This window comes from Sphaerodactylus townsendi, linkage group LG15 (genome assembly GCF_021028975.2).
Source record: "Sphaerodactylus townsendi isolate TG3544 linkage group LG15, MPM_Stown_v2.3, whole genome shotgun sequence".
NCBI lineage: Eukaryota > Metazoa > Chordata > Lepidosauria > Squamata > Sphaerodactylidae > Sphaerodactylus > Sphaerodactylus townsendi.
Window position 1 is genome coordinate 32,311,351 of NC_059439.1, and position 15,285 is coordinate 32,326,635.

The 15,285-nt window shown below is 59.3% G+C and overlaps 1 protein-coding gene across 1 annotated transcript in view; it reads right to left on the minus strand.

The window, feature by feature from the left end:
• Positions 1 to 10,345, minus strand: part of ZNF629 (zinc finger protein 629) — a 12,265-nt gene extending 1,920 nt beyond the window's left edge. The window contains exons 1-3 of the mRNA XM_048516750.1: positions 10,278 to 10,345; positions 5,896 to 6,008; positions 3,176 to 5,172 (exon numbers count right to left, since the gene is read on the minus strand). Coding sequence (XP_048372707.1) covers positions 3,176 to 5,172; positions 5,896 to 5,929 — 2,031 coding nt within the window. The 5' untranslated portion in view covers positions 5,930 to 6,008; positions 10,278 to 10,345. The remainder of the gene's footprint in view (positions 1 to 3,175; positions 5,173 to 5,895; positions 6,009 to 10,277) is intronic.
• Positions 10,346 to 15,285: the final 4,940 nt, after the last annotated feature.

Below are 15,285 nucleotides of genomic sequence, written 5' to 3' on the forward strand. Positions count from 1 at the left end.
ACCCCCCCCCCCCCCCACCCCCCCCCCCCCCCACCCCCCCCCCCCCCCACCCCCCCCCCCCCCCACCCCCCCCCCCCCCCACCCCCCCCCCCCCCCACCCCCCCCCCCCCCCACCCCCCCCCCCCCCCACCCCCCCCCCCCCCCACCCCCCCCCCCCCCCACCCCCCCCCCCCCCCACCCCCCCCCCCCCCCACCCCCCCCCCCCCCCACCCCCCCCCCCCCCCACCCCCCCCCCCCCCCACCCCCCCCCCCCCCCACCCCCCCCCCCCCCCACCCCCCCCCCCCCCCACCCCCCCCCCCCCCCACCCCCCCCCCCCCCCACCCCCCCCCCCCCCCACCCCCCCCCCCCCCCACCCCCCCCCCCCCCCACCCCCCCCCCCCCCCACCCCCCCCCCCCCCCACCCCCCCCCCCCCCCACCCCCCCCCCCCCCCACCCCCCCCCCCCCCCACCCCCCCCCCCCCCCACCCCCCCCCCCCCCCACCCCCCCCCCCCCCCACCCCCCCCCCCCCCCACCCCCCCCCCCCCCCACCCCCCCCCCCCCCCACCCCCCCCCCCCCCCACCCCCCCCCCCCCCCACCCCCCCCCCCCCCCACCCCCCCCCCCCCCCACCCCCCCCCCCCCCCACCCCCCCCCCCCCCCACCCCCCCCCCCCCCCACCCCCCCCCCCCCCCACCCCCCCCCCCCCCCACCCCCCCCCCCCCCCACCCCCCCCCCCCCCCACCCCCCCCCCCCCCCACCCCCCCCCCCCCCCACCCCCCCCCCCCCCCACCCCCCCCCCCCCCCACCCCCCCCCCCCCCCACCCCCCCCCCCCCCCACCCCCCCCCCCCCCCACCCCCCCCCCCCCCCACCCCCCCCCCCCCCCACCCCCCCCCCCCCCCACCCCCCCCCCCCCCCACCCCCCCCCCCCCCCACCCCCCCCCCCCCCCACCCCCCCCCCCCCCCACCCCCCCCCCCCCCCACCCCCCCCCCCCCCCACCCCCCCCCCCCCCCACCCCCCCCCCCCCCCACCCCCCCCCCCCCCCACCCCCCCCCCCCCCCACCCCCCCCCCCCCCCACCCCCCCCCCCCCCCACCCCCCCCCCCCCCCACCCCCCCCCCCCCCCACCCCCCCCCCCCCCCACCCCCCCCCCCCCCCACCCCCCCCCCCCCCCACCCCCCCCCCCCCCCACCCCCCCCCCCCCCCACCCCCCCCCCCCCCCACCCCCCCCCCCCCCCACCCCCCCCCCCCCCCACCCCCCCCCCCCCCCACCCCCCCCCCCCCCCACCCCCCCCCCCCCCCACCCCCCCCCCCCCCCACCCCCCCCCCCCCCCACCCCCCCCCCCCCCCACCCCCCCCCCCCCCCACCCCCCCCCCCCCCCACCCCCCCCCCCCCCCACCCCCCCCCCCCCCCACCCCCCCCCCCCCCCACCCCCCCCCCCCCCCACCCCCCCCCCCCCCCACCCCCCCCCCCCCCCACCCCCCCCCCCCCCCACCCCCCCCCCCCCCCACCCCCCCCCCCCCCCACCCCCCCCCCCCCCCACCCCCCCCCCCCCCCACCCCCCCCCCCCCCCACCCCCCCCCCCCCCCACCCCCCCCCCCCCCCACCCCCCCCCCCCCCCACCCCCCCCCCCCCCCACCCCCCCCCCCCCCCACCCCCCCCCCCCCCCACCCCCCCCCCCCCCCACCCCCCCCCCCCCCCACCCCCCCCCCCCCCCACCCCCCCCCCCCCCCACCCCCCCCCCCCCCCACCCCCCCCCCCCCCCACCCCCCCCCCCCCCCACCCCCCCCCCCCCCCACCCCCCCCCCCCCCCACCCCCCCCCCCCCCCACCCCCCCCCCCCCCCACCCCCCCCCCCCCCCACCCCCCCCCCCCCCCACCCCCCCCCCCCCCCACCCCCCCCCCCCCCCACCCCCCCCCCCCCCCACCCCCCCCCCCCCCCACCCCCCCCCCCCCCCACCCCCCCCCCCCCCCACCCCCCCCCCCCCCCACCCCCCCCCCCCCCCACCCCCCCCCCCCCCCACCCCCCCCCCCCCCCACCCCCCCCCCCCCCCACCCCCCCCCCCCCCCACCCCCCCCCCCCCCCACCCCCCCCCCCCCCCACCCCCCCCCCCCCCCACCCCCCCCCCCCCCCACCCCCCCCCCCCCCCACCCCCCCCCCCCCCCACCCCCCCCCCCCCCCACCCCCCCCCCCCCCCACCCCCCCCCCCCCCCACCCCCCCCCCCCCCCACCCCCCCCCCCCCCCACCCCCCCCCCCCCCCACCCCCCCCCCCCCCCACCCCCCCCCCCCCCCACCCCCCCCCCCCCCCACCCCCCCCCCCCCCCACCCCCCCCCCCCCCCACCCCCCCCCCCCCCCACCCCCCCCCCCCCCCACCCCCCCCCCCCCCCACCCCCCCCCCCCCCCACCCCCCCCCCCCCCCACCCCCCCCCCCCCCCACCCCCCCCCCCCCCCACCCCCCCCCCCCCCCACCCCCCCCCCCCCCCACCCCCCCCCCCCCCCACCCCCCCCCCCCCCCACCCCCCCCCCCCCCCACCCCCCCCCCCCCCCACCCCCCCCCCCCCCCACCCCCCCCCCCCCCCACCCCCCCCCCCCCCCACCCCCCCCCCCCCCCACCCCCCCCCCCCCCCACCCCCCCCCCCCCCCACCCCCCCCCCCCCCCACCCCCCCCCCCCCCCACCCCCCCCCCCCCCCACCCCCCCCCCCCCCCACCCCCCCCCCCCCCCACCCCCCCCCCCCCCCACCCCCCCCCCCCCCCACCCCCCCCCCCCCCCACCCCCCCCCCCCCCCACCCCCCCCCCCCCCCACCCCCCCCCCCCCCCACCCCCCCCCCCCCCCACCCCCCCCCCCCCCCACCCCCCCCCCCCCCCACCCCCCCCCCCCCCCACCCCCCCCCCCCCCCACCCCCCCCCCCCCCCACCCCCCCCCCCCCCCACCCCCCCCCCCCCCCACCCCCCCCCCCCCCCACCCCCCCCCCCCCCCACCCCCCCCCCCCCCCACCCCCCCCCCCCCCCACCCCCCCCCCCCCCCACCCCCCCCCCCCCCCACCCCCCCCCCCCCCCACCCCCCCCCCCCCCCACCCCCCCCCCCCCCCACCCCCCCCCCCCCCCACCCCCCCCCCCCCCCACCCCCCCCCCCCCCCACCCCCCCCCCCCCCCACCCCCCCCCCCCCCCACCCCCCCCAGGCGGGTAAGCGCCGAGCTGCTGCAGAAGGCCTGCCCACACTCAGAGCAAGGGTGAAGTCTTTTGGGGCCCTGCTTCTTATCCGCCAGGCCCGTACGATCCTCCTTGCCGCGTCCCCTGTGCCCTGCGTGTCGTGCGAGGCCAGCCTCGACTCCAAAACCCTCCTCGCCGTCCAGACACGCGAGCGCCTTGGTGGATTCTCGGTCCAACAAGAGCTTCGTGCGCTCCTTACACTTCCCCTCCTCCTCGTGCAACGAAAGCGCTTCCCTGTGCCCAAAACTCTCCCCGCAGGTGCCGCAGATGGGCAAGGGGTGGGTTTCCTCGTGCTGTTCCAGCGCCAAGCTGTCCTCGCAGTTTTGCCCGCAAACGCCGCATATCCACGACGTGTGACTTTCCCGGTGGCAGGTCAAGGCACCGGCGTCCTCAAAGTTCTTCCCGCATTCGGTACATATGAAAGAGGTGTGGCTTTCTCTGTGCCGCGTGAGTGCTGCGCTGTTTCGGAAGCCATGCCCACATACGTCACAAAGATGGGCCACGTGGCTCTTCTGATGCTGCGCCAGGGCGACAGCGTCATTACAGTCCAGCCTACACACGGGACAAGTCACGTGGCTCTCTTTGGGTGGTACGGGCGCGCCGCTGTCCTCACAGTTCTTTCCACTTGCATGGTCTTCTGGCTCTCTGACCTCTTCTTTGTTGGTGCATTTCCCATCCTCTTCCTCCTGGTGGCGCTGCAGCTCGTCCTCTTGGGCGAAGCGACGGCCGCAGCCGTGGCAGACGTGGGGCCGCTCCTCCATGTGGATGCGCTGGTGGGTGATGAGGTTGGAACTCTGAGAGAAGCGGCGGCCACACTCCTCGCAGTGGTAGGGCCGCTCCCCCGTGTGGGTCCTCCGGTGCTGGGTGAGGTGCGAGCTTCGGACGAAGGCCTTCCCGCAATCGGGGCAGGCGTAGGGCTTCTCGCCCGTGTGGATCCGCTGGTGGCGGATGAGGGTGGAGCTCATGCCGAAGCACTTGCCGCAGTCGGCGCAGCGGTACGGCTTCTCACCCCGGTGGATGCGGGAGTGCAGGGTCAGATTAGAGGCCAGGGAGAAGCTCTGGCCGCATTCGCCGCAGGCGTACGGGCGGCTCTCGCTGTGACACCGCCGGTGGCGCTCCAGCGCCGAGCTGAGCCCAAAGGTCTTCCCGCAGTCGGCGCACCGGTACGGCTCGACCCCCATGTGGAGCCGCTGGTGCTTGACCAAGGTGGCGCCGTGTCCGAAGCGTTTGCCGCATTCTTGGCACTGATAAGGCTTTTCCCCTGAATGGGTGCGCTGGTGCTGGATGAGCTCCGAACTTTGGATGAAGGTTTTCCCGCAGTCGTTGCAGCGGAAGGGTTTCTCCCCGGCGTGGATCTTGCGATGTTTCACGAGGTTGGCGCTCTGGGTGAACCCCTTCCCGCACTCATCGCATTTGAAGGGGCGCTCGCCGGTGTGAGTTATCTGGTGCTGGATCAAATCCGAGGAGCGGTAGAAGCTTTTGGGGCATTCGGGGCAGCGGTAGGGTTTCTCGCCCGTGTGGCTGCGTTGGTGTTTGATGAGGTTGGTGCTCTGCGAGAAGGCCTTGCCGCACTCCCGGCACACGTATGGTTTCTCGCCTGTGTGGGTCCGCTGGTGCTGGGCCAGGTTCGAGCTCCACGAGAAGGCTTTGCCGCAGTCGCCGCAGACATAGGGTTTCTCGCCCGTGTGCGTCCGCCGGTGCTGCACCAGGTGTGAGCTCTGCGTGAAGGACTTGCCGCAGTCGGTGCACGTGTTCGGGCGCTCCCCGGTGTGGATACGCCGATGGCGCACCAGTTTTGACCACTGGCTGAAAGCCTTGCCGCATTCGCCACAGGCGTAAGGGCGGTCACCCTTCCCACGAGGCGGAGGTGGTGCCGTTGGTGGCAGGGTTGATGTGTCCTCCTCGTCAACGTGGCTGTGGGGCTCAGGACAGGACACCCCTGCCCCCTGCTTGAAGGGCTCAATCACTATTCCATCACCTATGGAGAGAAGAGCAGATAAGTATTAGAAGAGGTCTTAAAGAACTTCATTTTTCAGAGCTGAGGATTGAACCACACAAAGCTGCCGTATACCAAGTGAAATCGTGGGTCTACCTGCCTCATCAATGTCCACTCTAATTGGTGTCAAATCCTCACAGAGATCTTTTGCTGGATCCAGTTTTCCGAGCCAGCATTTGCCCATACATACGCATCCCTGTTTAGATATTTGAAGGGATGTCATGTTGGGGAGGGAGCAAGCTTGTTTTCTGCTGCTCCAGAGACTGGGACCAAGACTAATCGGTTCAAGGGGAAGGAAAAGAGATTCCACCTAAACATCAGGAAGAACTTTCTGACCATCAGGGCTGTTCGACAGTGGAATGCACTGCCTCGGAGTATGGTGGAGTCTCCTTCTTTGGAGGTTTTTAAAAAGAGGCTGGATGGCCATCTGTCAGGAGTGCTTTGATTATATGTTCCTGCATTGCATGAGGTTGGACTTGATGGCCCTTGGGGGTCTCTTCCATCTTTATGATTCTACGATCTGCACACACCTTACTCCATTCATGTTTCTTCTACCATTTCCCAAACACCCCCAATGTCAGATCTCTGTCTGCAAGCTTTCTTCTCATCCTTCTCCCACTGAATTTTGCCATCAGCCAATAAATCCCCCAGCTCCAAGCCAGCGTCTCGATTTGCACCAACAGTAGACAAAGATCCAAGACATACCCAGGGGAGAATCGGCTTCTGAGTCCTCCTGCATGGCTTTCTTGATTCGGGCTTTCTAGATTCCCACGATGCAATGGAAGGTGTCAGGATTCCACTTTTAGGGGCAACATCATCTGAAAACAAGAAACATTCTGAGGGTGAGGTGATGAAATTGTCCCTCCAGTTCTTGTTAAGCTTTTTGAGAATATCAGTAGGAGCGCCGTGTCAACTTTCCAAAAGAAGGGCCGATTTGTCTGATAGGCAAATCAGAATCGCCACACAGGAACCTGGCCAACAAGAAGAAGGAGGAGGAGGAGGAGGAGGAGGAGGAGGAGGAGGAGGAGGGAAGAGGAGGGAAGAGGAGGGAAGAGGAGGGAAGAGGAGGGAAGAGGAGGGAAGAGGGAGGAGGAGGAGGAAGAGGAGGAAGAAGAAGAGGAAGAAGAGGAAGAAGAAGAAGAAGAAGGAGAAGGAGAAGGAGAAGGAGAAGGAGAAGAAGAAGGAGGAGGAGAAGGAGAAGAAGAAGAAGAAGAAGAAGAAGAAGAAGAAGAAGAAGAAGAAGAAGAAGAAGAAGAAGAAGAAGAAGAAGAAGAAGAAGAAGAAGAAGAAGAAGAAGAAGAAGAAGAAGAAGAAGAAGAAGAAGAAGAAGAAGAAGAAAAAGGAGGAGGAGGTTGGATTTATACCCCACCTTTCTCTCCTGTAGGGAGACTCAAGGTGGCTTACAAGCTCCTTTCCCATCCACTCCCCACAACAGACACCTTGTGAGGCAGGTGGAGCTGAGAGAGTTCTGAGAGAATTGTGACTAGCCCGAGATCACCCAACAGGAGTGAAGGAGTGTAGAAACACATCTGGTTCACCAGATAAGCCTCTGCCACTCAGGTGGAGGAGTGGGGAATCAAATCCGGTTCTCCGGATTAGAATTTACCTGCTCTTAACCACTACACCACACTGGCTGTGAACAGAGGTGGTTTGCCACTGTTGTTTCTGCAAAGCAACCCCCGCTGGTCTCCCATCCAAATGCTATCCAACGCCAACCCTGCTAAGTTTCAGAGACTGGGCTAGCTCGGACCATCCACGCCAGCGTGCAAATGTTATTGATGCCTTTTCTACAGCTTTTATTCCACGGTGCGCACATACACCAACCTCTTTTCCATTTTTGCAGTCTTTCCTCTCCCTTCCGCCTTTGTCTTTCTTTCTTTCTTTTTTATTCTCATCAAAACTAATTGCCAGTTTCAGTTAAAGAACTCTGGGCCACCCCCGCCCGCCTTAAGCCCTGTTTTCGCACTGTTGACTCAGAATCCCAAACCGGCTTCGCCCCAGGCCAAGCAGAGTCAAGAGGAGAGGTGTGCGACATTTGGCAGAAAAGTATGCTCAGAGCCTTGGTTTTTTAAAATTTCCTTTGAAAAAGCACTTAGAAATTATACCTGTTTCCTCGTACTGCACAGGTGTCAAACTCGCGGCCCTCCAGATGTCATGGACTACGTTCCCATCATCCTCTGCCAGCATGATGCTGGCAGGGGATGATGGGAACTGTAGTCCATAACATCTGGAGGGCTGCGAGTTTGACACCTAGGTCGTACTGCAATGATACAGACCAAATTCACATACACGAAGCCACCTTATACTGAACACAACTGCTCTATAAAAGTCTATCTAGCTGGATGAACCTAGGTAGGACTTTCCGCCCGCCTCATCTACAGCCCCAACAGGCAGAGGTTTTTACACCCAGAGGAAACCGGTGAGAAACCAAGCTGAAACCTGAGAAGTATATAGCACCATAGCAAAGATATGCACTGAACGAACTGACCCTACTTCCGTCTTTGTCTAGAGGCAATCGTTCAATCGAACCTTTGCGACTGATTTTTATCAGCCGCCACCTATTTGAAAGATTCAGGTATGGCTCCAAAGTCCTCTCCAGTTCCTGGGTGGCCAGAAGAGAAGTAGGCACACTTAGAAAATAGAACAACAATCCTGCACGCACTCACAGTCAGCCCTGCCACAATTTGTGAGGAGGGGGCAAAAATTACTCAAAAAGACCTAGGGAAAGCAAGCAGCCCACAGAGGGATTAGAAATATCAGAAGAACTCCCAACGACGGCTTAACATGACACACCATTTAGGCTCATTCCGCACATGCAGAATAATGCACTTTGAAACTGCTACTGCTTTCAGTGCTCTTTGAAGATGTGCGGAATGGCAAAATCCACTTGCAAACAGTTGTGAAAGTGGTTTGAAAACGCATTATTTTGCATGTGCGGAAGGGGCCTTAGAGTTCCAGACTAGTCCTGTGGAGACCCAGTTTCAAATCCCTGCTCGCCACATAACTCATTTTCTCTCATCTTGCCCTACTTCACAGGGTTGCTGTGACACTAAAATGGAGAGACGCTAAAAAGCCATAATTACAGTAGTTTTAGTTTAATGTTGTACATTGATTTAGTGTTATGCATTGATATATTAACATATTGTTGTAAATGTATTGATACTGATTTATTGTTAATGTTTTGCTATTGCCCATTTTGATATGTTTATGCTCTCTTAATGTATTGCTGATTTATTGCTATTGTATGGATTGAGTATGGATAGGTGTGGATTTGTTCTTAGTGCTGCTGTTATTGGTTTAGCAAATTGTCAGGCTTGAGATGTTTGCTATATCGCTTCTTGTTGTTAAGATGTTATTGCTATTTTGCTATTATGTCTTGAAATGTTGTTTACTTCTGATATGTTATGATCGATGCTGTTTGCTGTTCGATTTGTCTGTTGTTGAGTCGCCCTGAGCCCTTCAGGGGAGGGCGGGGTATAAATCGAATAAATGAAATGAATGAATGAAGAAGAATCACATATACCACCCCAAGCAGCTTAGAGGAAGGGTCAGATAAAAATATATTAAATCGGAATGTAAACAACGGCGGTTCGTTGTTGTGGATCACCACAAGGAACATATCCATTGTTGTGGATCGCCACAAGTCGCCTGAGAGAATCTAACACGGGTCCACTCATCCTAGCATTATTACTTCGATGGTGGTGAACGTCTGGAGAATGGATCTCTTCCAAGATCTCTTTCTAGGATGGACGTTGGGAATTGAGCCTGCAATCTTCTGGATGCTAACGGTGTGATCTACTGCAGAGCCAAGGCCCCTCCAAATTATTCAGGAACCTAAAAGTAGGTCGATGTTAAATGCGTGGGGGTTGCCCTGAGATGCTTACAATAAGAGGGTGATCCTAAAGGAGCAGCAGTGGCGTAGGAGGTTAAGAGCTCGTGTATCTAATCTGGAGGAACTGGGTTTGATTCCCAGCTCTGCCGCCTGAGCTGTGGAGGCTGATCTGGGGAATTCAGTTTAGCCTGTACACTCCCACACACGCCAGCTGGGTGACCTTGGGCTAGTCACAGCTTCTCGGAGCTCTCTCAGCCCCACTCCACCTCACAGGGTGTTTGTTGTGAGGGGTGAAGGGCAAGGAGATTGCAAGCCCCTTTGAGTCTCCTGCAGGAGAGAAAGGGGGGATATAAATCCAAATTCTTCTTCTTCTAAAGAGAGTTACCTCTTCCTAAGCCATTGATTTCCGTGGACTCAGAAGAGTAGAACTGTGTTTAGGATTGAACCACAACCTCTCAAGGCCCTCACCAAAAAGTCCCCGTCCCGAGGAGGCTGCAAACTAAATTTCGACAAGGCGACCCACGAAGCCAACATGGTGAGGTGAAGGCAAAATGAAACGACAGTCATCCTGGCTTTGTTTGGGTTTGGGGGAACGAAGACTAAGCCATAGGCGTCATTCAGCCCCACAACTTATTATTTTTTCGTACAGCCCTTTCAATGACATTCGGCACATTACTCTTCAAATGCAACCCTAAAAAAAATCTGATTTGTAGGGAGCAGAAGAAACTGACAAGAAGCACTAAAGGGGCAGGATGGGATGCATCTGACTCACAGCCAGACATCTACAAAAAGGGTCACTGTTTTCACAGTGGGGTTTTTGCCCGCATGACAAGGTCCCACGCTAACCTTTCTTGCACGCCTGCTTCAGGAAAGGCCAAAGATCACCCCCATATTCCTCGTTACTAAACTTCCTAGATACACGTTACCTTCTTTCCCCCATTCAGAATCGACCACGCAAACCTGGATTCAGCTGGAAAGGGGACTCCTCCTTGCAAAGCCCCCTAGGTGTGTGTGTGGGGGGGGGGGGTGTTCCTGCCATCTTCCCCCTGCAAAAAATATCCCCGCCGCCTTCCCATCCGAACAGCCCGCGGAAGAATCTTATTTATTTGTGCAAATCCCCCTTTTGCAAAAACCCCAGATCTGGCCCGCGCGCGCGCGCAGCCTCCCGGACCTCCCGCCCCTTCTTTTGTTTGCAGCCAGCCCAGCCGAGGAAATGCACCCATTTTCCAGCTCGTGCCCAACACCCCGGATTTACCAGTCCGGCCGGCCCTGCGCCGAGGCGCGCGCGCTTCCGGGGAGCTCTGCCCCCGGGGACCCCCTCCGAGGGGGCGGCGACCCCACCCCCCGCCGCCCGGCGAGCGCCCTTCGGTCCCTGCTCGCAGCCCCCGGGGCTCAGGGTGACTGGGAAGGAGGGAGGCGGAGGAAGTTGCCTCCCGTGCCAAGTTCCCCCTCTTCCGCCGCTGCGGCCAAGAGAGGGGGGAAGAGGCCTTCTCTATGGTGCTTAACCATTTCACCTATTGCATGTTGCGAAGAGAGGCGTTGCATGTGCAAAGGATGGGGGTAGAGGAACATTGCATGTGCAAAGAGGAATATTGCATGTGCAAAGGAGGAGGGTAGAGGAACATCGCATGTGCAAAAAATGGGGCTAGAGAAATATTGCATGTGCAAAGGATAGGGGTACAGAAACATTGCACGTGCAAAGAATGGGGCTAGAAACATGCAAAGGGGAACATTGCATGTGCAAAAATGGGGCTTGAGAAACATTTAATGTGCAAAGAGGAACATTGCACGTGCAAAGAATAGGGTGCAGGGGGGTTAAAACGAAGGAGAGAAGGGGAAAATGCAAGGCAGAATTCCGGAAGGCGGTGGGTTTAGGGGTGCGGGGGAGGCAGAACTCCTGGGGCTTTTTGGAGAAGCAGATTTTGGGGAGGGGACCAGCCTAAAAGGGATGGGGGGGGGGAGTATTTGTTAAAAAAAAACCGAAGCAGGACCTCTCAAAGGATGGGTGCAGGGAACCCGGATGGGCTGCAAACGAAGATGTTGCTGCCCCTTCCAAGATGGCAAGACCCAGGCTCCCTCTGGCTTTAAACTTCTAATGGTTTAACATGACGGTGACAGGCAGGAATCCGACAGGTGATGCTTTGCTCTGTCCCGGGTAGAGTTGCCCCTCCTGGACTTTTGGCTGTCGCATTAGGGGCGCTGGAGCTGGAATTACCAAAAAAATTAAAATAAAGAGAATGTTGATATATACCCCACCTTTCTCCCCTGTAAGGAGACTCAAGGTGGCCTACAAGCTCCTTTCCCTTCCTCTCCACAACAGACACCTTGTGAAGTAGGTGGGGCAGAGAGTTCTGAGAGAACTGTGACCCTTGGTCACCCAGTAGGAATGTAGGAGTGCGGAAACACATCTGGTTCCCCAGATAAGCCTCTGCCACTCAGGCGGCAGAGTGGGGAATCAAACCCTGTTCTCCAGATTAGAATCTACCTGCTCTTAACCACAACACCAACACTGGCTCTACAGAGCAACCCCACAGGGGTAAAGGGAAATTGGGATTCCTGGGTCCGTTCTCCAGCTCTGCAATGGGCATGGGTGTTTGATTTCATTCACAGAAAGCACTCAAGAGACGTTCTCGGAGTTTCCTTCAGGAGCTGTTTGAAGGTGCGGAAAGATTCCTTGTGGTTACAGTTATAGCAAGCATCCCATTTCCCCAGGCTAATGAAGAAATTAATTTCTAATTAGGCAATCAAACCCACACGGGCGCTTCCAAGGGCTTAATTGTATAATTTTGCTAGTAAGCAGCTTGCTTGCCGGGAGTCGGGCGGCTTGACGGAAGAGAGAGGACGTCTGCCTGCAATTCCACCTTGCAAAATGGGAGCCACAAAAGTCATCCAAGTTTCTGGCTTGGGATCTACATACCTGCAAGTTCCATATGCAAGAGACCGTCCTACTCTCTGGAAACATCACTGGAGTTTGGCCGACGGGGCCTGCTGTGCCGGCCTGGTCCCTAGAATCAGGCCCTTAACTGTAAACCACCCCAAGGCTTACTAACGTACAAATTAAGAGAAAATGCAAATAATTGAAAAATGGCCAAATTGGGCATCGTTACAACTTACCTTTGCAAGAAGACCGGCCTTCAAAGATACCTGATGGAAGAAGTCTGGATTTGATTTATGTTACATTATTATATGTCAATAAGAGATATTGAGGTTTCGAAGAATGTAGAAGGGACTTGTATAATGGGCTTACCCTGTTTCCCCGAATATAAGACATCCCCGGAAAATAAGACGTAGTGGAGGTTTTGCTGTAGTGTGAAATATAAGGCATCCCCCAAAAGTAAGACGTAGCAAAGTTTTTGTTTGGAAGCATGTCTGACGAACAGAACACAGAAAAATAAGACGTCCCCTGAAAATAAGACATAGCGCATCTTTGGGAGCAAAAATTAATATAAGACACTGTCTTATTTTCGGGGAAACACGGTATTAGTAGACAAGTCTGATGTTCCACTAATTTATTTACTTATACATTTTGGATGGACAAAGTCCTGAGTGATGTATGCATATTTCTTAACCTTTTTCTCGTAGTCTCCTTTTGTTCTATTTCTCTGTCTTTCTCTCTGTGTACTGATCTTCCTTTTTCTCTTTCCTCTTTTCTTTCTTTGATCTATATTTGTTATGATTTTTGATTTGTTATCCGAGTTGTTTTTATTCTGTGTGTATTTTGGAAAATCTAATAAAGTTTTGGTTTAAAAAAAAAATGACCACCCAGAGAACTACCAAGATTGCCCTTCGTGCAGTAACAAAACAAATCATTTGTTTTGGTTGAACTTTGACTGCTGATTTTAGAACCTATAGGCCGCTGTTTGTGCCGCACGTTCCCACCATATTTATTTTAAGCCAACTGCTCTATTCTTGTTGCGCTTATTAATGCAGGCCTATTATACACGGCAAGCTTACCGCAACCCCAAGTAGCATTCGCTGCACAAACTTTGTTTCGGGGCATGTTAGCTCGCTCTGTTCATAGTGGGGCAGCCTTTACTCACTTCTACGGTGTTTTCTGTTGTGGGGCGGGAGCAGCACGTCCGTTTGTTCCTGCCCCATTAATCCCAGTCACCTTTTTGAGTTTGGATTGAGTTTGGATTTATATCCCCCCTTTCTCTCCTGCAGGAGACTCAAGGCGGCCTACAAGCTCCTTTCCCTTCCTCTCCCCACAACAGACACCTTGTGAGGCAGGTGGGGCTGAGAGCGGTCGGAAGAAGTGTGACTAGCCCAAGGTCACCCAGCAGGAACGTAGGAGTGCGGAAACACATCTGGTTCACCAGATAAGCCTCTGCCACTCAGGTGGAGGAGTGAGGAATCAAACCTGGCTCTCCAGATTGCAGTCCACGCTGGAGGAGGGGCAGTTGATTTCATACAAAGTGAGAAACATGATGCTAGGCTAGACTGGCAGGGTCATTTTTACATGCTCCTCCTTGATTTTCAGGACTGTACATGTTGTCTTTATGTGCACACAAGCTGCCATATTTTTTCCCCAGTGGGCCCCCTGTGCTTTTAATAAGTGGCAGAGGAGCAACAGGTGAATCTATTCCTGGTGTCAGGGTGCCACAAAGAAGTACACATTTTTGCATTTCATGACCACGGTATGCAGGGACAGCCCTACAGAAAAACGGGGCGCAACAGTTTCCCCCTTCAACCATGGGAGGTTTGAGTGCTCGAAACCAGCACTAATGGATTCTGGGTGGAAAGCCACGGAAAACGGAAAAAGAAAATAGATTTTATTTCCCATATGTACAAACAATCACCCCGAGTCCATTCGTAACAGCCAGGACATGTTCCCATTTTCCTGTGCGACCCCGGAGGAGGACGGCAGAAGATCAGGATAGACCAAGCCCACCGTGAGAAAGATAGAAGGGCCCCCATTTCTTCCTGTTCATGGACTCTGGACTGAGCCGCTATGGGGAGAACGTGGAGTCAACTATTTGAGAAGTGAAGAGAGCCCTAAAGATGGGCAGGGGGGAAAAGTTAAACGAAAGAAGGGAAATCTCTCTCTCTCTTCTTCTCCAAGAGGAGATCCTCCGTCACCTCTAGAACTTTTAAGGCCTAGCTTACCCAAAGAGCAGACGAGGCAGTAAACACGTTCCTAGACTGTCCATAGTTCTAAAATGAACTATGGTGGGAGAGAAGGCATAGCTGAAGCTGCCTCCATACAAAACAGTCCCCTGCAGGTAAAGAAACTGGAACGGAGTGCTATGAATTAGTTCCTTGGATCCAAGCTGCGAAGCCCCCGAGAAAGATTCTACCCTAAGCTTCTCTCTCTAGCTTTCCGAGTGCAGGGAACGTTTAAGGAGGGAAGTCCCAACCATACAACTCCCCCGCCTACAGTTTGAAGTGGTACAGATCAGAAACAATTTCTCTTGATGGGTGTCACCACGATGCTGCAGGCCACCCTAAACAAACCACTGCATGCCACCCTATGCCTCCAGGGGAAAGATTGCTCCGAATTAACCAAGACAGGATGTAAAAGTGATTTCGTTCTGGAAAGCGGATCCCTTTGGCTGTTTGGGGCCCTCAAGGCACGCACAGAACGTCTTCTCCACTGCCTTGAGGGATACAGCGGCAACAAACAGAAGTGTTATGCTTATCCCTGTTTGCTTGTTAAACATTGCAAGGGAGATCCCCTCCTGGCTCAGCACCTGATCACTCCATCCCTTGCTGATCTGTCCATTCAACAATTCTGTAATAAACATAACATCGCTGGAAATAGGGCCCAAGAGACACTCCAGAGTTCTGGCCAGGTGTCCCCCTGTTCTCTAGAAAAATAAAGGGCTGTAGGCAAGATCGCAGACAATCTAGGCAGGCCAGGTTGTCCACAAACACAGGTTTAGACGGCATGAAGGCCAAAGGACCATGAACAACACAGGTCACCGCTGTCGGGAATTTGGACTGTCCCAAATAGTTACCCCAGCCCTTCTGAAAGAGCTCCCAAACCTACGTCCAGAGATGAACCTGAATAAATACTTGGGTGCAAACGGCACCCAAAACATTAACAGCTGCGGCCCACGTGGGTTCCAGGTCCCCTGCCTCTTCCAAACTTCCCAACAGACGTTTCCATCTCCCCCTGTCCCAACACCTCTCGCGTCCCTTCTCAAAATCGTCCCAAATTGGTACTTTTCCACAACAGCAATAGGAACGGACCCGGCCCCTAAAAAACCCCAGTCCGGACAATGCGCCAGGAAACCTGCTCATGCAGATAATCCGTATCAAGT